General features: G+C 36.6%; 5 protein-coding genes and 2 non-coding genes across 11 annotated transcripts in view; 5 read left to right on the forward strand and 2 right to left on the reverse strand.

The window, feature by feature from the left end:
- Positions 1–22,935, forward strand: LOC111434604 (transcription factor bHLH25-like). Of its 2 annotated transcripts, XM_023072068.1 has the most exons (6): positions 1–161; positions 362–449; positions 1,496–2,023; positions 2,099–2,409; positions 9,902–9,908; positions 22,853–22,935. In XM_023072068.1, exons 2-6 carry the CDS (start codon positions 414–416, stop codon positions 22,853–22,855), a joined length of 885 nt encoding a protein of 294 aa, XP_022927836.1. In that variant the 5' UTR covers positions 1–161; positions 362–413; the 3' UTR covers positions 22,856–22,935. The 2 variants fall into 2 exon arrangements, with proteins under 2 accessions (XP_022927836.1, XP_022927835.1); XM_023072067.1 differs by lacking the exons at positions 9,902–9,908; positions 22,853–22,935 and adding an exon at positions 3,050–3,595 and having other exon boundaries at positions 5–161; positions 2,099–2,452.
- Positions 4,126–4,199, forward strand: TRNAV-AAC. The gene has a single exon. It is a non-coding gene; the product is annotated as a tRNA-Val (tRNA).
- Positions 5,647–5,720, forward strand: TRNAV-AAC. The gene has a single exon. It is a non-coding gene; the product is annotated as a tRNA-Val (tRNA).
- Positions 6,007–8,582, forward strand: LOC111434603. Its single transcript, XM_023072066.1, has 3 exons — positions 6,007–6,253; positions 6,760–7,140; positions 7,534–8,582. Exons 1-3 carry the CDS (start codon positions 6,167–6,169, stop codon positions 8,350–8,352), a joined length of 1,287 nt encoding a protein of 428 aa, XP_022927834.1. The 5' UTR covers positions 6,007–6,166; the 3' UTR covers positions 8,353–8,582.
- Positions 9,235–13,119, reverse strand: LOC111434597. Its single transcript, XM_023072053.1, has 10 exons — positions 12,878–13,119; positions 12,258–12,322; positions 12,124–12,170; positions 10,820–12,010; positions 10,666–10,738; positions 10,450–10,575; positions 10,232–10,357; positions 10,069–10,140; positions 9,764–9,962; positions 9,235–9,687 (listed from the first exon to the last, which is right to left on the reverse strand). Exons 1-10 carry the CDS (start codon positions 13,020–13,022, stop codon positions 9,671–9,673), a joined length of 2,061 nt encoding a protein of 686 aa, XP_022927821.1. The 5' UTR covers positions 13,023–13,119; the 3' UTR covers positions 9,235–9,670.
- On the reverse strand, positions 14,874–20,886 carry LOC111434602 (DUF21 domain-containing protein At2g14520). 4 transcript variants are annotated; one of them, XM_023072063.1, is made up of 11 exons: positions 20,433–20,886; positions 18,426–18,502; positions 18,267–18,350; positions 17,523–17,636; positions 17,348–17,434; positions 17,038–17,177; positions 16,854–16,941; positions 15,916–15,989; positions 15,704–15,828; positions 15,332–15,600; positions 14,874–15,242 (listed from the first exon to the last, which is right to left on the reverse strand). In XM_023072063.1, the coding sequence occupies exons 1-11, from the start codon at positions 20,608–20,610 to the stop codon at positions 15,198–15,200; spliced, it is 1,281 nt and encodes a 426-aa protein (XP_022927831.1). In that variant the 5' UTR covers positions 20,611–20,886; the 3' UTR covers positions 14,874–15,197. The 4 variants fall into 4 exon arrangements, with proteins under 4 accessions (XP_022927831.1, XP_022927829.1, XP_022927832.1 ...); XM_023072061.1 differs by having other exon boundaries at positions 14,874–15,600; XM_023072064.1 differs by having other exon boundaries at positions 14,874–15,600; positions 20,441–20,577.
- The window catches only part of LOC111434606 (uncharacterized protein At3g49720-like), a 5,585-nt gene continuing 4,578 nt past the window's right edge, over positions 22,889–23,895 (forward strand). The window contains exon 1 of the mRNA XM_023072070.1: positions 22,889–23,005. The gene's annotated coding sequence lies outside the window, so the exon portion shown is untranslated. The remainder of the gene's footprint in view (positions 23,006–23,895) is intronic.

The raw sequence follows: 23,895 nt of genomic DNA on the forward strand, positions 1-23,895 counted from the left end.
TGATTTTATCGGTTCCCATTTCTTCTTCAAACCCTTCAAGACTTTCTTCCATTCCATACCGGTGAGAATCCGAGAGCGACTGTTCATAAACCTAGCCATTGGCAGGTGAACAATAAAGCTTCAAAAAGGCTTCTCCATGTCTCTTCCCTGCCATTGTTGAGGTGAGAACAAAAGCTTTCTGCCATTTTGTTATGGCGATCATGTTTGCTTCAATGGGTTTCTTTCTGAGTTTGTTTTGTTGTTGGGGTTAATGGGTTCTTGGGGATTCTTCATTGTTTTGGGACTGTTCTTGTAGATTTTGATGGGAAGTGGGGGAAATTAGGGTTGGTGGGTGAATTGATTTAGTTTATGTCTTTTGCAGTTTAGCTGACTGGTTTGAGGAGGTTTGTTTTGGTGAAGAAGAAGCTTTGTGGATGGAGATATCATCTATGATGGGGTTTTCTGAGATGGTAAGAGGATTTGATTGATTGAATGATACTTTGGAACTTGTTTGTGTGTAGTTATGTAATATCAACTTAAGCTTTTGGGTCTGCTGGATAGGAGTTTCTATGTTTGAATCTAGTTGTTTCGCTTCGGATTAATATGAATGATCACTCGTTGGATTAATCTCTGAGTCAACGAGTGAAGGACGGACAAGAATTGTGAGATTCTACATCGGTTGGGGAGGAGAACGAAACATTCTTTATAAGGGTGTGGAAACCTCCCCTAAAAACTTTGAGGGGAAGTGTGAAAAGGAAACCTCAAAGAAGACAATATCTGCTAATGGTGGGGATTGGGCCGTTACAAATGGTATTAGAGTCAGGCACTGGGCGATGTACCAGCGAGGAGGCTGAGCCCCAACAGGGGGTGAATAGGAGGCGGAGTGCTAGCGAGGACGCTAGGCCCTGAAAGGGGGTAGATCGTGAGATCCTATATTGGTTGGAGAGGAGAATGAAGCATTCTTTATAAGGGTGTGGAAATCTCTCCCTAGCAGAACGAAGCAATTTTAGAAGGGTGTGGAAACCTCTCCTTAGGCCCCAAAGGGGATGGATTGTGAGATCTCATGTCGATTGGGGAGGAGAACGAAGCATTCTTTATAAGGGTGTGGAAACCTCTCCCTAGGCCCCAAAGAGGGTGCAATGTGAGATCTCACATCAGTCAGGGAGGAGAACGAAGCATTCTTTATAAGGGTGTGGAAACCTTTCCCTAGGCCCCCAAGGGGGTGGATTATGAGATCCCACATCGGTTGTGGAGGAGAACGAAGTATTTTTTATAAGGGTGTGGAAACCTCTCTCTAGTAGACGCGTTTTAAAAATCTTGAGGGGAAGCCTAAAAGGGAAAGCTCGGGCAAGCCCAAAGAGGACAATATCTGCTAGTGGAGGGCTTGGACCGTTACAAGAATATACGAAGTTTAAGTTAAGTTTTTCGGTTTAGTGATAGGAGCACGATAGGTTTGGACGTGTTTGGATTATGAAAAGGAAATGAGCCATTGATGAAGTTGTTCTTTCTTTTGTAGGGAATGGAGGATAGTGGCTTTGTCAATCAGTGGCACAAGAGCTCTATAGATGAGATTAGCACACTCCCATTAGCAGCAGCTTTTGGGCAGAATTTGCAGCATTCTTATGCTCATACAAACCTTGACCAGAAGGCTTCTTCAAACCATTCTCAAAATGCCATATTTGGGTATGCGAAACATCTCAGTTCATACCAAACAGCTAATCATTCGCCAAACGCACACGTCGTTGCATATCCGACCATGTCTGTTTCGGCTTCGAACTACACGAATCAAATGGACTTCACAAGGCCAAAAGAGGAGGTTGTGTGTCCTCAGAGTATCAGCAACATCCCTTCTGATATGTTGATTTCTCAGGGCTCATTATGTCACCAAAGCCATTTAACCAAGTCCGACCGTGGAGCGAAAAGAACTGCTATCAAAAGTAGACTCCCCCCGGCTCAAGATCACATTCTTGCAGAGCGGAAACGGCGAGAGAAGCTCAGCCAGCGGTTTATTGCCTTGTCTGCTATCGTTCCTGGTCTTAAGAAGGTATGGATCTTTAACTTTTTGGCTGATAAATGAAGAGAAACTGTTTAACTCTGTTATTTCCCTGGCTGCTGATAGATGGACAAGGCTTCTGTTCTTGGAGATGCCATCAAGTACCTGAAACAACTGCAGGAGAAAGTGAAGATACTAGAGGAACAAACTCGAAGGAAAGACATTGAATCCGTGGTATTCATCAAGAAATCCCGAGTTTTCGGTGATGGAAACAACACATCGAAAATGGAGGATGAGCCACTTCCCGAGATCGAAGCCAGATCTTGCGACAAGAACATCCTTATAAGAATACACTGTGTGAAAAACAAAGATGTCATAGAGAAGACCATTGCTGAAATTGAAAAGTTGCATCTAACTATAGTCAACAGCAGTGTTATGTCATTTGGGAGTCTTGCTCTCGACATAACCATTATCGCTCAGGTAACACCGCTAGCACATATTGTCTTCTTTGGGCTTTCCCTTTCGGGCTTCCTCTCAAGTTTTTTAAAACGCGTTTGCTAGGGAGAGGTTTTCCTTATAAAAAATGTTTCGTTCTCCTCCCCAATCGATGTGGGATTTCACAATCCACCCCCCTTCAGGGCCCAGCGTCTTTGCTGACACTCGTTCCCTTCTCCAATAGATGTGGGACTCCCTGATGTACCCCCTTCGGGGCTCAGCCTCCTCGCTGGCACATCGCCCGGTGTCTGGCTCTGATACCATTTATAACAATCCAAGCCCACGGCTAGCAGATATTGTTCTCTTTGGGCTTTTCCTTCTGGGCTTCCCCTCAAGGTTTTTAAAACATGTCTGCTAGGGAGAGGTTTCTACACCCTTATAAAGAATGCTTCGTTCTTCTCTCTAACCGATGTGAGATCTCACACTGACCGTAGACTTGGATATCTCGATTTTCAAATATCTGAATTCGCGGACTCCTTAAGACAAGCATTCAAGTTCTTGCCCTGCAATCAGTTCCACATTTTAAATGTGTTTCTCCTTACAAATGTGAGCTGCTCTTGAAACATGTTCATCTTTTTGCAGATGGATAACGAATTCCGTTTGTCGCTAAAGGATCTCGTGAAGAACTTGCAGTCGACTCTCCGTTCGTTCCAATGAGAAGATAGAAGAATGTTTTCAGATCTTCCTTAGCCTTCAAACAAAATAAGAACAGTCAGTTCCAAGTCTAAGCCCATCCCTTATGTTTACAGGTCCGTGATGTTCCAACAAATTTAGACCAATACCCTTAAAAGGAAGCCAGTTGTGAGATTCACATTGCAGGTGGGGGTTTTTTTCTGTCATTTTTGTGTCCTGTTTGGAGGTTTTTTAGCCATTGAGGGTTCCCAGAAAGCAGCCAACTCTGTGGTTTCTTCTCCTTGCATTACATGGAACTGATATGAGAAAGGGAACTTGGTTTTTTGAAGTTTGTAGAACAGAATAGGCCTTTGTGTTATGTTTTTTAACAGTTTATTACTGTTTGTTTGCTGTTTTTTGAGGCTTCCATGACATTGTTTCAGCCTCTTTTTACACTCACTTTGCTTTGTAATTTCTTGATTGGAAGTGATGAAATAGTAAAAAAGAATACTCTTTATGTTACCCCTAGTCGTACTTTTTCAACCATACGGTATCGTGATCTTGACATGCTTACGACTAGGCGAGGTTTGCCTTCACCAACTGAACATTGCTATTCCACACAACGTTGTTCACCATCTTGGTTCTCAACATCATGACGGATGTCATTTCATGTCTTGGGACACATCCGTTGGGAACAAACCCATATGTCGATCATCTCATTTAGACATCCCAAACATCCACCCATTCGAGTTCTTTCTAACATTGGACTCTCATGTGTCCATGCTAAATCATTTACAGTATACGTTCCAAATAGTAAGTGCATAATTCAACCTCTGATATAGTTTGATCACGTTGTTTTATTTATGTATTTTTTGGTCGTTTTCATTTTTCTTTTTGCAAAAATTAATATTTGTTTTCATTTAAAGTTATTCCTGGTAACAATATGAGTGATATTATGATTCTCTTTCCACATCAGGATAAAAAATATTAAATTTTAGTGAATTAATTAAATTATATTTAGTGACCATGGTCAACTAAAAACAAACGGTGTCGTGGTGTAGTTGGTTATCACGTCAGTCTAACACACTGAAGGTCTCCGGTTCGAGTCCGGGCGACGCCATTTTTCGAATTCCGTTTTCTTTTTTATTTATTAATTAATTTAAGGAAAAAGACTGCGGTTGAAAGTGGGGCCCACAGATTTTGAAGAAACTTTCACCATTAAATCCACCGAAGACCATTTTGCGGCTGATTCCGGGCGACGCCGGTTAATAAATAATCTTTTTTTTAAAAAAACCGAATAAATTTTAATATCTTCTATTTACAAAATGGAAAATTAATAAAAATACCGTCAAATTTTACATTTTTGTTAAAAAAAAATATATTCTTACGCTGGAAAGTTTTTAACTTAAAAGTAAAAATAAAATAATTTTATATAAACATTGTTAATACTTTGTTAAAAAAATATTTTTTTTAATTTTAAAAATTTCATTATTACCGTTTTTTTTTTATACTTCAAAAACACATTTAATTTTTTTTTAAAACTAATAAATAAAAATTTAAGGTGTAGACAGACGATTTCAATCCACAGATTAAGGATAATAATTTCTTAAAACTTTTTTTTATAAAAGTTAAGAGTATTAATACTAATTTTAAAATTTTATTGATATTTTTTCAAAGATACTCTTGGTAAGAGTATTTTTTTTAACTTCTTAAAAAATTAGAAGGATATTAATGAATTTTTTTTAAAATTTTAGTGATATTTTTTAAACACTATTAAAAGTTTAAATATACTTTTGATTATATCAAATTTAACCTAAAATCCTTCTGAAAGTTATGGGTATTTTTGATATTTTTGAGACAAAATACAAAATTTAGATATATTTTTATTGACTTAGTTTAAAAAAAATAAACAAAAATCGGTTAATAATGGGTTTTAAAATTACTTTTGAATTTGTAAATAAATAAAAAAATACTACATTTAATGTTTTTTTAAAAGAAAACTTTAAAAAAAAAATATTGTTACAGTCAGTATCTAGACAAAAACTATGGTATATGAAATTTTATAATACATTAAACCGTAAAATAAATTAAAAGTTCTTATCATTAATATACGAATGAAAAATCCCTTATCTACACCTCATAGACCATTTTCCTCATCGATTTCCTCTTTCTACTCTGGTGGCCCAATAATTTTTTATTTTCATTTTCTTTAATTAATAAAAGAGAAGCTCTGTTATATGAGTATTTTTAAATATAAATTTAATAATTTTTCGTCGTAAAATACCCATTTTTTTTTTTTTTTAATGTAATCTTGAGTTAGAAAAATAACTAACTTAGAAAATAAATTGAATAATTGAGTGTTGAAATGTCTTATTTGTGTTTGAATACGTATAAGAGAGAGTTGGATATTTTAAATTTAGTAAATTGTTTTAAATTAATTATAGAAAAAAATTATAATAATTATGAGAGAGAGAAAACTCCAATTGCTATTTTAATTGGTGTTACAATTATACATATAAATACTTTTTATTAAAAATAAATAAACTGATTAAAATTACAAACAAACTGGTGTCGTGGTGTAGTTGGTTATCACGTCAGTCTAACACACTGAAGATCTCCGGTTCGAACCCGGGCGACGCCATTTTTCCTGATTCCTTTTTTATTTTGATTTATTTACTAAATATTTAAAAACAGCTGAAATTACGGAAGAAAGTGGGGCCCAGAGATTTTGAAGAAAGTTGGAGACGCCGTTAAATCCTCCGCTTCCCAAAGGTCCATCTCATATTCCAACACCACCGACCAATAAGATCTCTCCATCTCTCCATCTCATCACTTCCTCAATCCCTATTGGTCAATCTTCATCCACGTCATCGTTCTTCTAAAAAAACTCCGTTTCGCCTTCCTATTTAACCCCATATTCTTCCCATTTCTTTTAATTCTTCCATTCGTTCTAGAATTTTCCCCCGAAGATTTTCTGTGGGTCGTTTTCCATCCAAATCTATTCATCGCCAGTAAGAGGAAAACCGGAGATTTTGATCTTCCTTTTCGTTTCGTTTCGTTTTGATTTTGTTGTTTTTTGATCGCATTATGGCTCTTCACGGGCTGCGCTGCCTTTTTCTCGCAACTCTTTTTGTTCTTCTTGCTCTTCATGCTTCCGCTGGATCTCCCCCTTCTGTGAGTAATTCTTCTCGTTTTCGTTTGCTTGTTTGATGCTTATTTTTTCACTTTTGGAGGTTTTGATGGACCTGTTCATTTTATGATTTTGATTCGATTCAAGTTATTATTCCTTGGTGTTTGAGGATTTGATGTTGGATTCTGGTTTCCTGTTTTAAATTCTTTGGTCATTTCATTTTTAATTTGCGAGTTTTCGGGATTTTTGTGGCTTTCTGCTTTTCTTGTAGTGTTTCATTGTTTCTCTGACCAACCCATGGAATTTTATTCTTGTTTTCTCTTGTTTGTTTATATTTCTGTGCAATTTGGTAATTATTTGATGCTTAATTTCTGGATACTTAGGGTTTTGATGGTTTTCTGTTCGTATTGTGGCGTTTTATTGTTTCTCTAACCAGCCGATTGATTTCTTTCTTAGTAACGATAATGGTTATTCGTTGGATTTTGCAAAATTCTTATTATTTGATGTTTAATGTGTGGAATTTGATGGATTTTATTGTTTCTTTGAACAGTCGATTGTAGATGGGTTTACGAAGGATGTGAAGGAATTGATTGGGAAGGGATTAGGGCTTGTGGCTGACGATTTGAAGATCACGGGATTCGATCTCAAAGATGCCAAGGTTGGGCATTCGGTTGCTTACGAGTTCGAGTTGGAGATCGATAACCAAGTTTTTCCATTGAAGTTTCTGGAAAATGCCCAACATTGGGAATACGTTGATTTGCCTATTTTTCAAATTCAAGAGCAGCCTCGAGCTCCTCAACATGGGGACGAGAATTTGTTGGTCCAGAAACGTAATACTGCCTCTGATTTGCCTGTCTTGGCTCCCTTTCAGCTCGCTGGACCGATGGAGCTCTGGATTCAGGATGCTGATGGCTTGAGGGTCTCCTTGCCTGTGAGTATTTTATCTGCTTTCAATTGGGTTCTATTTATGTTCAGACTTTCTATTGCCTTGATGATGTTCTGGGATCTTCCATTGCCATGGAGTCTTGCAATAATCTGTACTTTTGAGAATTTTCATGATCACCCATTGGATTAGGTGGTTTATTGCCATATTTGGGTCTTTTATCATGATTCCTACACTAGTGAACCTTCAATTTTGCATAATAAAGACCCATTTTTGTTCTTAATTTAATAACAGATATAGGTCGTCTTTTTTTCATTTGCTTGATCAATAGACATTGATATGGATTGAATAGCCAGTGTTCTTGAAGTCACCATCAAGATCATGAACTGGAACTTAGAATGCCTTATTCTCAAGTTTGATTGTTTGCCATTGAATTTGCAGCATGATGTGGATGCTGGTGTCTTGAAGAAGGTTGTTTTAGCAGATGGAGCAGTTGTTACTGTAACTGGGGCTAGGTCTGTTAGCCTGCGCCATTCGCTCAATCTTCCTCTCCCGCTCAATCGAACTCGACCCGGGTTTGCATCGGGGCTTGTAGCCTTGGCTGAACAGCTCCACCACATTTCCCGATCTCAATCCGCCCCCATCCTTTCTCTTCGTATTGTTGGTCCTACCTCCCTCACTTCTTCTCCTAGCTTCAGCAACAAGCTCAAGCTCAAACGCCTTGCCCCTGGTCTAGTGGAACTCTCGTCCCCTTCCAAAAAGAACATCCAAGCCATCCAGTCTCCTTCCCCTGTCCAGCTTCAAGCTGGAGCCCCTACCATGCTAACACCAAAGACGTTCACAACGCTATGGCCAATTGCCTCCATCAATGGATCTAACTCGAAATTACTTGGCTTTGAAACACTTCTCACGTCCCTTCTCGGCCCCAAGGCAGACAAAAAGGGCTCCTTCAAGCTGCTGAAGGCCGACGTTTCCGCCCAAACAACTGTGAAGATTGGGTTTGGTGTCGACAAGAAGTTGAAAGAAGGAGATGGGATCAACTTGGAGGGATTTCCAGAATGGAGGACTAAGCCTGAGGTTGTGAGGATGCATTTCGAGGTCCTGGCGAAGGTCGACGGTGAGCGGATCATACCAGAGAGGGTGGTGCCAGTTAATCCAGTCGTCATCGAGGATACAGTGGCTCCTCATTTGCAACTGGGCAATGTGACTGTGTCGAAAACTCCAGTTGTTTACACCCCAGCTGATCCATTCACCATTTAAGCTGGAATCTGAAGGTTTGTTTTGAACACACAGTGTCTTCGGGTGGAAAGTGTAAAAAGGATACAGATGAGTGTGAGTGGTGAGAGCATAGAGAAGGTCATAAATACTGTACAAATTATTGAAGCTCATAAATTTTATATTTTTTTCAGTTTCATTGGGCTATGTAAAGCTTTGAACCCCATGCATTGCGTGCTTCTCCTTAATTCATTCACCCTATTTATATCATAAAAGATTCAGATCTTTTATGATTATCCTTAAAAAGAGATTGAATCAAGATTTTTAATTTAGGAGATTAAAATTATTTTAGATATTGCTTTTAGATATTGCACCGATCCAAATTGCCTTGTCATTAGTTTTAGATAGTGCCTTGTCATTAGTTTTAGATAGTGCCTTTTCAGCTCTCTCAAAATGGAATGGAATCTATTCCAAATGACTTAAATGGTTTCAATTTTGGCTTTCAACTTAAATGGTTTCAATTTCAACCAATTAATACCCATATAGGCTGATATTATTAACCGTGCTAATCTTGGTATGTAAGTTATTGATATTATTAACCGTGCTAATCTTGGTATGTAAGTTATTGATATTATTAACTGTGCTAACCTAGGTATGTAAGTTATTGATATTATTAACCGTGCTAATCTTGGTATGTAAGTTATGCATGGTATGTAAGTTATATGCATGAACTGTTAAAAGATAATCTTGGTATGTAAGTTATGCATGGTATGTAAGTTATATGCATGAACTGTTAAAAGTAGTATGTAAGTTATATGCATGAACTGTTAAAAGATTCTCAAATTTAATTCGAAAATAAGAGTTAGGATTTAATTCGAAAATTAATTCGAAAACAAGAGTTAGGAAATTATAAGACCACATTTGACATTTTAATAAAAATAAAAGAATTAAATAAAAGTCCAAAGGGTAGGCATAATCCAACAAAGTCCGACCCCCAAGGGTATTATCCTATGTTTCAAATTCTTACAACTCTCACACACACTCTTGCTTAGAGATGGGCTATGTATAAACTAAACCTAAGTTCTAACATACAATTCAATGATTTAATTGAACAAACCGAAACCAATCCACAATCCAATGCACTAACCTGATAACTCCGGTGAGGATAATCACGATCACCTAACCCAATTTTCTTGAGCAGCTCCTCGGTACATGACTGCTATGAACATTTTGGCTCCTTTGTAATAATAGTTGCAGGCCTTGTTTTTCGACATAATAATGTGTTGGATGTTTCTTTAGCGGCTTTGTGACTCACTGTTCTTATTGGTTTCCTTCCTTGCAATGAGTAAGCCGGATGGTACCACTAGAGAAGCCATTTCCCTTTGGAGAAAAACTTTCATATTTCAGAACACTATAGCTATGATTTAAGGTTCAAATGCTATAATATGTTACTTACCTACGCGAGGCGGCTTCCTAACATTTGTCTGCATCTTTTCTAGTTTGCTTCTTTTCAGATTCTCATCTGCCTTGGTTGATCTCTCTTTAGCAGGTTTGAGCTGACGGCAAAGGCTCTGTTTCTGGTGTTGTTTTAAAGCAACGCAATTTTGTGAATCTGCTTTTTTGTTGTTGTTTGAGGAATCTGGTACTGTTCTTCCCTGTTATAATATCGCAGATGTTAGCTAGATCTTTGGATGAAGACAAACAAACAAACAAACAAACAAACAAACAAACCAGTTCTTCTTTAATACCATACCAACTTACTTGTTGATCATCTAGGGTTTTGTTCTGTAACACCCCGTGTTCATATTCAACATGATCATCGCATCCAGAATTCTAGCAAAAAGAATGAAAATATATTTATATATTTGGACCCATCCGAGCAGGGGGGAGGGGGTTGAAGATCATTTGATTGAAGAAAGCTCACTTGGTGAACCGTGGATTGAGTTTTTCTCTGTAACTTGTCCCCATGAAACCTTCGAGATGCAGTGATGTCTTTCAACGGGCAATTAAGCTTTTTCCCCAAGTTTGCTTCCCTTAGTACAACTCTTTCCTAAACCCACCAACCAAATGATATCAATTAGCAATGCGAAGAGATATGATAAACCAATAATCTTGGTGGTGAATGAGAGAGAGATAACACACATCAGTTCTTAGCCTGAATGGCTTCGGATACGTGGACTTTGGTTTGCTGGGTTTCAGCCCATGAGCACCAAGTGCAGCAGGGGTGGTGTTCTCCTTTAGAGTCTTCTTCTTCAATACTCCATTGACCTGCATCATTTTATCTATCATTATAGCAAGCAGAAATCGAGATGGATGAAGTAACAATATCATAGTAAAAAGGCCAAGAAATTAAATTACCTTTGCTGTATTTTTAGATTTCTCAAGTTTTCCAAATGGCACTCTTTCAGACTGGTCGCAAGAATTGTTAACCCTGCAAGGTTTCCTTCAACAAATCAATAATCTGAACAAGATATTCATTCAATTCTTGGGAAAACTTAGATCGATCCATTACCTGTTGTGTTTAGGTGCGGTATTTTCATCTGTGATGGTTTCACTTTCGTGCACTATATCATCATCAGAGGACACTGCATTTTCTTTATCATCAATCTCGTGTTCTGAGATATTTATCTGTATTTCCCCTGATTTTGTTCTCTCCTCATGATTGGATTCTTGATTCTTCTCATCCTCCTTGAAATCACTTGCTTCTGAATTTGATATTGAAGTTTCATCATCTTTAAAGTTTTTGGATCCATTATCTGTGTTCTCGTCCAGGGGCTCCTCAATTTGCAAAACCTTTTCATCTTGAATACCTTCATCAATTTCAGCTACAATTTCTTTATCACCACTCTCAAGAAATTCTGAAATATTCAGCTCTAATGCATCTATTTTGGCTATCTCTTCATGATTGTTTTCGGAATTTGAAATTGAAGTTTCATTAGAGTCTTTGGACAGATTATCCGAATCTTCAGATCTTGGAAGTTCATCTTGATTTCCTTCAATATTCTTAGCAGAACTTGGCAGAGCAGACCCTTGCATCGAAACATGCCTTGATTTATCATCAATATCCATGTCACTGGCATCCTCATCAACAATATCTTGGCCCATGTGATCAGGTAGAGGCGGCTTTAGGTTCTTTTCTTTGCTTCTCCTCTTCAAAACTCTAGCAGATTTGGCATCCCGACGTTTGCAACTGTAAGTTCCTAATGAATCAAAAACTCGGCTCTTTACCTCACGTCCTCTGAACTTTCTTCTTGAAGGATCCAGAGGCAACGGCTGTCCATCCCCTAATCGGTTCTTCTTCGCACTAGTAATCTCAAGTTTCTTCATTGCTGCACATAAAGTTTTCACAGGGGTACTCATTTCTATTGAAGTTTTCTTTTTCATATCTTTCTTTGGAGATTGAAAGATCAAAGCCTTAGCTACCGTTGTAGTTTTTGGCACTTCAGCTGATGTAGTCTTAGGATTTTTAACACTCAGAAACCCATTGGAATTTGATTTAAGCTTCTTGTTTCTTGGAGTGGTCATGGCCTTGGCATGAACTTGTCTTGCCTTTGCATTCAGTGTCGTACTAGGCTTGGGAATAGGCGGTCTAGATTTCACTCTTGCATCCACTATCCTATTGGAGATGGAAGATATCAGAGCTAGTCTGGCCACTCTAGATTTTGAAGACTTGGGAGGAGCTGTAAGTGGGCACTTCAGATTCCTAATAGTTACACAAAATGATGCTCAAAATTATCATTCATGGGAGAACAGAGGGAAAGAAAATGGAGAATAGGAAGAAGAAGAAGAAGAAGAAGAGAAGTTTTGGATTTAGACCTTCGAGCTCTCTGAAGCCGAACATTTGGACTCCTCGCCGCCATTACCTGTTTGATTCAACACTTTCTTACATGAAAATGAAACAACAAATTAGAAAATCCGCTTACAGAGAAGCTTAATCAACAACAACGTACCCGCATAACAAAGTTTTTGTAAATAACTTCAGAGTCCATTTCTTCTGGATGCTTCTCTTCACAACCTACAGTTTAGTAAGAATGAAATAATCTGTTTCTGTAAGAAATTGAACGAATATTGTTTCCACTTTGAGCTCTTGAGAACAACACATTAAATTATGTGCTCTAAATCAACCACACTAGATTCAAGTCAACAAATTACAGTATAAATAACGCAAACAACAAAATGGATTTAAAACAAATGAACCATTGTATATGCAAATAAACTAATAATTCGAATGAATTAAAGAACTTCATCTACCAGCTACTCCAATTGAAAATAATTCAAAATTCAAATACATCAATTCTCAGTAGCATCGCAACAGAGTATAGTAATCAACGCCTGTTCTTCTCCATTTCCTAATTTCCACAGCAGAAGTAGTTCTCAAGCCAAAAGCCAAAAAACTCACACAAAATCGAACATTACAGAGAACATAACGTAATTCGCAGGATGAACAAACTGAGGTTTAGGCCTACAATTCTCCGAGAGTTCAATTCCATTTCCAACAGACTGAAGAAAAAAGGACCTCAAACCCTAACTAACACTGAAACAAAATCAGAGCAAAAGAGAAGAAACAAACCGACTCGGGAGCAGAACCAGTAGCGATCATCAGGAATGAAGTGATCGGAAACGGTGAAGTCGACGAACTTAGGCGCTTCGATCATCTCGTAGAAATCTTCGCCTAGATTGTCAGTAGTAGACTTCACAGCTTGAATCTCCTCCATTGTCACTGTAACTAAGCAAGATCTAGAGAGGTAATGAGAGAGGAAAGGTTAACAGATGAGAGTAGCGATCAGAATTCAAGTTGTAGAGAGAGAGAGAGAGAGATGGCGAGGTAACCGAGGACAAATTTTAAATTGTCGCATTTCTGCAAGTAGCCGTTGGAGAAAGGTTTCGAATTCGGACAGGCCGTGAGGGCATTTTCGGGATTTTGTAAATCTTTTTGGGCCCGAATCCGAATCCGACCCGGACCAATGTAATTTTTCGGACAAAAAAAAAACCGTTTCAGAAATTCGGCCAAATTATTTTGTGGACCCCACCCGTCTAAATTAACTAATTAAGATATTCAAAATTAAACGTTTAAATCTAACGTGTTGTTAACTAATTCCGTTCCTAAAGATATGAGACGTTTGGTAATTTACCATGATACTTCAAGTAAAAGGATCATGTTGCGTACTGTTGCAATACTACAAGGCTATTGGTTCTATTTCGTGTCAAATAAAAAATCACGAGCTTAATTATATATACGTATATCTCGTGTCAACTAAAAAATTCTCACATGAATATAGTCAAATAGAATAAGACACGTATAAGTTTTCGTAAATTTGAATATAAACTTTGATGAACGTTTTAAAAGAGTAATAAATAAATTGAATCTTTAGCTTTCAACTTAAAAAAGGTTACAACTTTTATCTTTAATAAGTTATATTTTTCCTTTTAAATTTTCGAACATTCATTTGAGATTGTAAATTAATGACGAATAGATTAAGGAGACTATTATCCAGTGAAATCAGTGAAATCGCCTTTTAACATTTTTTACTTCAGCCAAAGTGAAAGTGAAATACCATTACTTTTAATATTGTTTACTTCATTTGTGTTAGTAGTTATGGTCCGTATCGAGTTATTTAAGTAAAGTATTATCATTATTATTATTTTCTAATGATACTATGTATATATATATATAGTATTTATTATTTATTCTTCTCTTCAAAACAAAATAGTAAGTTTTGACATGACATTGTCCACTTTGAATACAAGCTCTCGTGACTTAACTTTAGAATTTCCCAAAAGGCCCCACTCCAATGAGATAGTATTATTTGATTATAAAACGATGATCATTACCTAAATTAGCCCGTGGGACTTTTATTCAACAAGTTTTAAATAGAGTTTTTCAAAATATATATTGAAATTTCGTTGTTCGAAGATTTGAGAAATAATAATATATACTTTACTTATTAATATTTTAATTTTATTAAAAAAAAAAATTGAATCAACAACTCAACCCAATATTTTATTGTTGCATTGAATTGCGTTCATTATTTAATAAGAGTTATTTGAATTAGATAATTTCTCATCCAAATAATTGAGTTGATGTTGAAGATGGTTGGAGTCTCACAATAACTAATTAAGAAGAATATCACAAATATATAAGTAAGAGACACTATATCTTGACACGAGACTTTTTGAGAAAACCAAAAAACAAAGTCACAAGAGTTTATGTTTAAAGTGTACAATATTATACTATTGTGAAGGGTCGTTGTTCCTATGAAATAATATCAGAGTCATATCCTAACTTAAAATCCTCAAGTGTCAAACAAATAAGTTAAGAGTCTCGAAGGTATAATCATGGTGAAAATCCGTGATTAAATTCTATTAAACTAGCAATATGCTCCAAAGAAAGGCGTCGTCAAGGGATGCTCAACGTAGACAAATATCACACCATTGTGAATGAGTTATGGTTCCCGTAAGTGGAGTCTAAAAAAAATATCTGAAATTCAACTCAACCCAACTCAACTTAGGAACATCCTTGATCTTTTGTAGATGTTTGGAGAGATTTAACCAAAGCACGACTAGAAAAAACTTCTAAAGACCGCATAAACTAAAGTAGAACAAAGTTGAATCGAGCTCATACACTAATTTAACCCTCAAAAGCTTCTAAAATTTGAGTTTTCTCTTCTATTTACTTTGAGACCATCTTTTCATCTCTTAAACATCTAAAATACTCATTCTCTGGTTGTATAATACAAATACAAACACAAACTTCTCTCCTTAACCCTCAAAAGCTTCGATTTACCATTTTGTGGGTTCCAACATCTATTAAGAGCCTCAACATATTCACAAATATTTTCTATGTACGTATATAATTTAGAACATTCCATTCATTCTTTGACTAACAACTATCATGAGTCCTCTGTTTGATGATCAGTCTCATCAAATATCTCCTCCTGTCAAAAACAAACATTGATACTAAAAAACCATCCTATGTTGAAAACAAACGAATAATTATGTCATGTGCAGCATGAACAGATACTACCTGTAATAGTTCTTCAATGACATCTTCCATTGTTATAATACCCACAGCTTCTTCCTCGACGAGCTTAGGGAGAGGGTTTTCATCTATTTTTAGGATATCAGAGTACATATCTTTTGTCCATTTCTTGCTTCTAGAACTACCACTCCTGAATGAACTATTTGCGGGAAAGCTTTTACACTTCTTAAATGATGTCTTAATCTTCATGGTTTTTTCTTGGGAAGGTGAAGGCCTTTCACCATCCACATCAATTCTAACTTCTTTCTGGGAATCTAGTTTGATTGAGCAGTTCAATTAATATAATGCTACCAAAACCAGAATCTGAATATCTAAACAGAGTAATAACTTGTGTATAATGAACATAGAGGCACGTACCGTTGCCCGGTTGTTCATCGGGTTTTCCATTCATTTTGTTGCATTGTTTAACAACAATGGCCATGTGGCTATGACCTTTCTGGAACTCATTCAGAATGTCATATAATGGCAAAGTTTCTGGAACTCTGTAATGAAATTGTCTATATCAGAATGATACTGGAATTTGAACTATCAAATTTAAAAGAACTATATCCTTTCTGCCACCAATGTACCTTGGAATCCTTCGAATGGTAACATTCTTTACTGGAATTTCATCATCTGGGTGGATTGTAAGCAAATTTTTAACCTGATATAGAAAGCCAAAGGTGTTAAGAAAAAGGAGAAATTACCTTTTTGCAACGGAGGATACATGCATTCTGTAACTGCTCAAGTCCACCGCTAACAAATATTGTTCTCTTTGGGCATTCCCTTTCGGGCTTCCCCTCTAGGTTGTTAAAACGCATCTGTTAGGGAGAAGTTTCCACACCCTTATAAAGAATCCTTCGTTCTCCCCTCCCCAATCGATGTAGGATCTCACAATCTACCCCCTTCGGGGCCTAGTACCCTCATTGGCACTCATTCCTTTCTCCAATCGATGTGGGACCCCCGATTCACCCCCTTCGGGACTCAGCGTCCTTGCTGGCACGCCAAATCGTGTCCACCTCCTTCAAGGTTCAGCCTCCTCGCTGGCATATCACCTAGTGTCTGGCTCTAATACCATTTGTAACATCGGTTGGATTGTGAGATCACACATCGGTTGAGGAGGAGAACGAAACATTCTTTATAAGGGTATGGAAATCTCTCCCTAGCAGACACGTTTTAAAAACCTTGAGGGAAACCCGAAACGGAAAGCCTAAAGAGGACAATATTTGCTAGCGGTGGGCTTGAATTATTACACATTGTGTTGGAAAAGTTGGAGATTACAGATCACACGTGAATGTCATAAATAGAAATATGCAAAAGAATGTGCTGTTGAATTGAAAAATGGGAGTGAAGCCTCCAGTTTTGCATCCAATTACTCCATATCCAAATAATGTACAAATGACAAGATGACAACCAACACTAGTAGAATGCTCGAGAAGAGGCCTCTAAATCAAGAAAAGGTCATAAAATTCATTGTATAGAGGGTTGTTTGATGCGACAAGTTAGCAGAGATGATTAACAAGTTTACCAGGATAAGACCAATTATGTTGGTTTGTTCTTCATAATAAACTGGCACCCTGCTATGCCCTTTCGCCAAAACGAGATTCATCAAATTCCTGTGCAATCATCACAAATATATCAGTAGCTATGAATCGGAAGTAGTGAATTATGAAGGTGAACATTTATAGTCTTATTCTCAACATGCATATGACCTATCGAGCTTTGCATTAATGTCAATTACAAAAGTTTCAGATATGGGAGTCATGGCATCACTAGCAGTTTTCTCAGTAAGTTCAAGTGCTCCAGCAATAATAGTGGTTTCATCATGTGTCAGCTCTCCACCCTTTCCAGCCTGTTACAGGTTAATCTCGGACATTAGTGGTAGGATATGGAAGCAGAAAAGAGAAGCAAAGGTCTGCCTAAAAATTAAAAACAACAAATATTTGTTAATGTTAAGGATGTCACAAGTCTACCAAAAATTTAAAATAAACATAACCACACACAAAATATAAACTTATATACCTCATTACCGTGCAAATTCACAAGTGCTTTGAGCTCAGCTCTACGGAAAAGGGCCACATGTCCATGGCCCAGTAGAAAGTCTAGTAACTGAAAATCACGTTTAACATAAATATGTTAGGAACCATTTGGAACAATAATGTAACAAACTTTAGTAACCCAAGTCCTCAATGTCTACCTTGCTGATTGGATATGCAATAGGAAAGCAAATCCAGACAAGAACACGAACAAAAGGAGCAATTGTTGATCCAATTGCCAAACCATACCGAGAGCAAACAGATTGTGGTATAATCTGTACATCAAAGTAAATAGATTTCATCAAATTTACCCCTTAGCTTTGGTACCAACTGAAAAATGTGAACTGATGTATCAATGTCGTTACAGCCAAAAATTGTGCTGAACTCAGCTCTGGTGTAACGACTCAAGCTCATTGCTAATAGACATTATCTTCTTTGGATTTTTCCTTTCGGGCTTCCTCTCAAGATTTTTAAAATGTGTATGTTAGGGAGAGGTTTCCACACCCTTATAAAGAATGTTTCGTTCTCCTCCCCAACCGATGTGGGGTTTCATAATCAACCCCCTTCGGAGACCAGTGTCCTCGCTGGTATTCGTTCTTCTCTTCAATCAATGTGGGATCACACAATCCACCCCCTTTGAATTGGAGAGGGGGACGAGTGTCAACGAGGACGCTGGACCTCAATTGTGAGATCCCACATTGGTTGGGAAGGAAAACAAAACATTTTTTATAAGGGTATGGAAACCTCTCTCTAAGAACAATATCTGGGTTTGGGGGTTAGGTCTGACAGAGTTGCAGATCCATAATGCAATTCTTGAGTGACCTAGCTAATATTTAATGAAATAACAGAATAAACAAATATTCCAAACTTGCATAAAAGCCCATATCTTAGATAATTCCTCTGACCTCGCCAAATAGAAGAATCAATGTCACCGAGATTAAAACAGCACCCCAAGCTGTAACTAGCCTGTCAAGGAAAATAGGAAGTGCCTGCACGAACAGTTATATTTACTCTGTGTGGTCAACCTTCTACACACTAATTCGCTACACTTCAAAAAAATGTACCTCCATGGCTGCTGCATTGCAAATCAGTAGGGTGCACAGCAATAAATGCTGGTTTTTTACTACTGGCATTATCTTTGCTGTACAAAAGCAAGTGAATTATTATGAAGAGATTTTAATCACAACACAGAGACTCTGATTGAAGTTTAAAAAGAAAACCATTACAAACAGGTATAAGATACATTCCTCTGAACCTTAAGTCAGCGGAATTAGATTTCTAAAAATGATAAATTATCATATTTTTATTATCAAATGCATGACTTTTCAAGTGCCATTAGAAAAAGGAAAAAAAAAAAAAAAAAGAAAGAAAGACACATGCTTATGTTTTTTTATCTTCAAATAACATAATTTAACAAGATTAGTAAGAACTTTAAAGAATTAGGGAACATCCATTCCAATGTTTAAGTCAACCAAGCAAGCCTCTTGTTGCAGATTCTGAAGTTCATTAATGACAATTATATTTCTTAAATAAGATTACTGGTCAAACACCAAAATATTAATGAAGAAACTCCCCTAGACCTTAATTTTCAATAATGTCAACAAAAATCGAAGAAGCAAACTATCTCTAAGATCGAATGTGAGAGTTCTCATCAAAGAAAATACGAGACATAATTTAACACGCTCCATTGTGAAAGTTTTCTATGGTAACACAATCCTCCAGCCATTTTAGAGCTATTAGATCAACATGTCAATCGATCTGAGCATAGTTTAACTCTTCCAAGATCAAGTACCTCCCCTTACGTGTCATAGGTTCTAATCCCTCCCTTCTCCTCATCTATAAAGTATAATTGTCAAGTAAAACAAAACACAACATATCAAAAAAATTTAGCCAGATAGAATAATAAGAAAAGAACTTCAAGAAACAAAAAGAAGAAACTCCCTTGCACCTTAGGGTCTAAAGGATCTTCCAAAGTCATCCCAAACTAGTGGGTAACTTTTCAGCTACAGTTTGACACTGTTACATTTTGACCATTGATACATCCTTATAGAGGACTAAAAGCTAGTAGAAAGTACATTGAAAAAGGCGTCGTATTGATCCTTTTTTTGACCCACCCAATTTGGGGGAAGGAACAAATGAAGAAATGGAGATAAAAAAAAAAATGAAGAATCAAAACAGAACAATATAATTTATCAGACTTCCTCACACCCGACACCCGATTAGAAATCACGACTCTCCACAATGGTATAACATTAATGGTATAATATTGTCCACTTTGAGCATAAGCTTTCGTGGTTTTACTTTTGGCTTCCCCAAAAGGCTTCGTGCCAATGAAGATATATTCCTTCTTTATAAACCCATGATCAACCCCTTAATTAGTCGATGTGGGACTCTCCAATAACAATCCTTCCCTCGAACAAAGTATATCATAGAACCTCCCTGAAGTTTATGGAGTCGAACAGCAAGCCCAGCATAACACATCAAGAAGCAGATGGGACCAATCTTTTAATCCTTATCCAATTACATGATCAACCCCTTAATTAGTCGATGTGGGACTCTCCAATAACAATCCTTCCCTCGAACAAAGTATATCATAGAACCTCCCTGAGGTTTATGGAGTCGAACAGCAAGCCCAGCATAACACATCAAGAAGCAGATGGGAACAATCTTTTAATCCTTATCCAATTACATGTCAGTTCCCTTTCCTCACTTAGATGCTCCCCAAAAACAGATTCAACATATTCCATCAACGGTGAATCTCAAGGTTTTTTTCCCCTCATATTTCCAAGTCAAAAAAGAAAAACAGGGGAAGCCTCAAATCAACATTAGACACGATGAAAACAAATTGGCTGTAGATAACAATAAAATATACCCAATCAAAAAGAAAAGGGGGAAAAAGAGGAATAACAGACAACATAACAATTAGTACTATGAACTAGTCGCCAAAAAAAAAAAAATCGAATAGGTACAGTAAACGGCCCCACACAACAAACTCGTTCATCCAATTCCACCTCACATTTCCGGAGTGGGAAAGCGGATCAATTAACCATAAAAAGAAAGAGAAATTTTACCGGCGTACTTGCGATCCTTGGGGGTACCGGACTTGGCAAGAACTTCGAGATCGACGATGCTCATGGACATAAGGCCGAGGGTGAGGCCGGACATCAAGCCGGCGAAGATGACCAAGAAGGCGATGATGAGTACATGGATGAAGAAATTAGTGCTGCAGCATTCGTATTCAACAGCCATTGAATTGAGAGGAAAGCGCGTTTGACGACGAGTTCAGCTTCAGAGGCCGGCGTTGAGTTGAAGGCGACGGAGAAGGTCCATTAACGAAACAGTTGCAGAGAATATACGTTTGTTTGGGGAAGAGAGAGAGGAGAGAGAAAGTGAACGTGTACAGTAGAGAGAGAGAGAGAGAGGGATGGAGGAAGAAGATGATGATGCCGATGGATAGGGGAAGTGAGCGAAGCGAAGGTAACGGAAGACGCCATGTCCGGTGATATTAATAGGGACCTAACTGCAATAATCACAAATTTCAACATTTAGTTATTTTTTTTGCTAAATAATAATAATAATAATAATAAATGTTAATACGTCATTCATTTTCAAAATTTTAATATATATTTTCAAAAATAAAAATTAAAAATTATTTTTAAATGTTGTTAGAGAATTATTAAATGAAATAAAAATATAAAAAAAAATTATTATTAGTTCGATTTAACTCAATATAGTTGTACGAGAACTCATGAACTAATCAAATCCATAACGTGTATATTACTTAACCTACACTATACAAGTTAAGTTGAGTTGATCGAGTTTTTCAGGTCATCAGATTTTTTGAACACTTCAACTAGACAGACGTTTTGATTTTGAACGCCATAATTTATGTAAATTCTACTATGGCTCAACGTGTTGAATTATACTTGAGTCAGTGCATTGGCTAACGATTACCATTGTCAACCACTCTCATTTCATACTACAATTTCGTTATATTCACATTCATTTCACACCCAGTTTTCGATAGCGTAAAATTGTTAGTGTCGTTGAGGGTCTTTTTAATGAGTCGAGACTCGAATTCTCATAAGAAGAAACATGTTACTCGTCTTGTAGTTTAGGTTTTTTTAAAATTATTATTATTAGAAGTAATTTTAGAGGTAAATTTTAAATAAAATTAATTGTCTTTATTTTCAAACATGGGATAAAATAAAAATAAAAAAAACATTATCTTCCAAAATTGTTTTAATCCATAAATTTTAGGCAAAGTATGGATTAGTTGTAATTTTCCAAATTTGGGAAATTCATGGATAATATATTCTCCATTTCTATTCTTGTATTTTAAAATAAATAAAGCAATCCACGTGGCAGGGTGTGTAATTACCATTTTCACCCTCATGTTGGTCTATCTAGTCATAAGCCACAAATCACGAATAAATAAAGTCTTCGTAATTTCGTGGATTAAAATTAGTTTTTATTAAAATTGGATAAATAATAAGAATACACAAAGTGGCACGTTGGTTGGGAAGGAGAACAAATCACCCTTTATAAGGGCGTGGAAACCTTCCCCTAGCAGACGCGTTTTAAAGCCTTGAGGGAAAGCCTAAAGAGAACAATATCTGCTAGCGGTGTATGATTGGGTTATGAATTTATTTTGGTTTCGTAAATGAAAAGTTTTATAGATTGGATTGGTTCATTCGTTAGGAATGAAAAACTCTGATACCATGGTAAGAATGATAAGTTCTGATTGATATCGAACGAGAAATTTGAAGATGCTTATAATGTAGTCTTGATATTGGATGATCGAGAATAGTTTGCTAGCCACAGCTCTCATTCTAGGAGAATGATCGAGAATATTGGCAGCCAATTCAAGATTAGAAGGTAGCTGTTGATGACTGAATCTCGATACCATCAAAGTTTTTGGTTGAAGGGAGTACTCGAATATATTTTATATAGCCGTAATTAGTTAGAATCTTATATTTGATATATTTTATCTCGATACCACCTACGTTTCTTGGACTTTCAGTTTCAATCCACGTATGTTTTTCATTCTTAATACGGTGGGTAACCAAATCCAGCAAATTTATTGTTAATTTTAAAAAGTATATACAATATTTAATTTATATTTATTAAATTTAATGATTAGTCTTTTTCATTATAACCATCACGTAAATCACGCACAACAAAAAGCATACACATCTTGTAACGATCAATTTTTCTAAATCTCGACCGACGAAGATCATTAGGAAGTTCATGCTCTCATCGCGTGAAAATCTAAGTGTTGAAAATACTCTGTAAGTACTCTTAACGGGGTTAGATAGATATGCATAGTAAAATGTAAAACTCTAAAAGAAAACTATTCATCTCGAACCAATGATTAAAACTAGGGTCTAAATTTATGAATGATGTGTTATATGAACATAACTCTCCACAATGACATGATATTGTCCACTTGAAATATTTTAATTTATTATTATTTTTTTTGTGTGACAATTAGTATTAAAAAATTCAAGATTTTCAGGGAGGGTCTCGAGGACAAACACAGGGCTCTGCCTTCTCCCCAGCTTTGAGACTGAAACAAGCGAAACTCAGATCCGAATCCATCTCCAAGATCTGAAACTCCACCCCATCTTTCCCTTCCATTACTGTAAGCTTCGATTCTCTCTATGTTCTTCTTCATTTCGCATTCTCATCCACTTTCACTGTTCCAATTTGCGTTCGTTTCATCTTGATTCTCTTCAATTTGCCGCCTTTATCATATCTTGTGTCTTTCTCTTGTAAGGCATTTGATTTCGTATGCTATTAGTTGTGCGTGTGTTCTGATTCCTGCAAAAAATTCCGCGTCGGTTGTCTTGGCAGGAATTTCGAGAATTGATCGCTGGTTTTCCTTTTGGATTTTCTTGATATTAAGTTATATGGATTCTTTTGATATTGATAACTGTCGGGCTACTTCGTAATCTCATTAGGCCAATCCATGATAGTTTAATTATTAAGTTATATAATTGGATCTATACAAAACGTTATATAATTGGTTCGCATTAATTTTCTGATCCAGATTAGGAGAGTTGATCTCCTGTGAACTTCGAATTTCATTTGCTATTTTCTTTGTTGTATATAATTTTTTTTCTTTTCTTTTACGTTAATCCCTTATTTATTTTTAATTTATTGCAACCTTAATCGAAAGGAAATGGGGTTTTGAAAAAGAATTCTTATGATTGTTTAATACTTGCGAGTAACTCCTGAGCCAAGTCAATCGGATTCCATATGCAAATTAATTAATTAGTCGTTCAGTCTTCAATAACTTAATTGAATTTGATCATTTAATCCAACTTTGAAAGGGGTATGAACTTTTGGCTCAATTTCTCAAGTTAGTGAGGTGCTTTCTACTCCTCCATGTTTAGTAGGTCGGTATTGTTTCTCAAAATTCATTGGTTCGTCTTAGTTAAACGATGAAATACCTTGTGAATATGCCATGTTGGTCCTCTTCAGGCATATTCAATTTTCAGAGCATTTGGCAATGCTTTGAGATAAAAATGG

Source organism: Cucurbita moschata, unplaced genomic scaffold, assembly GCF_002738365.1.
Source record: "Cucurbita moschata cultivar Rifu unplaced genomic scaffold, Cmos_1.0 Cmo_Scf00045, whole genome shotgun sequence".
NCBI classification, from domain to species: domain Eukaryota; kingdom Viridiplantae; phylum Streptophyta; class Magnoliopsida; order Cucurbitales; family Cucurbitaceae; genus Cucurbita; species Cucurbita moschata.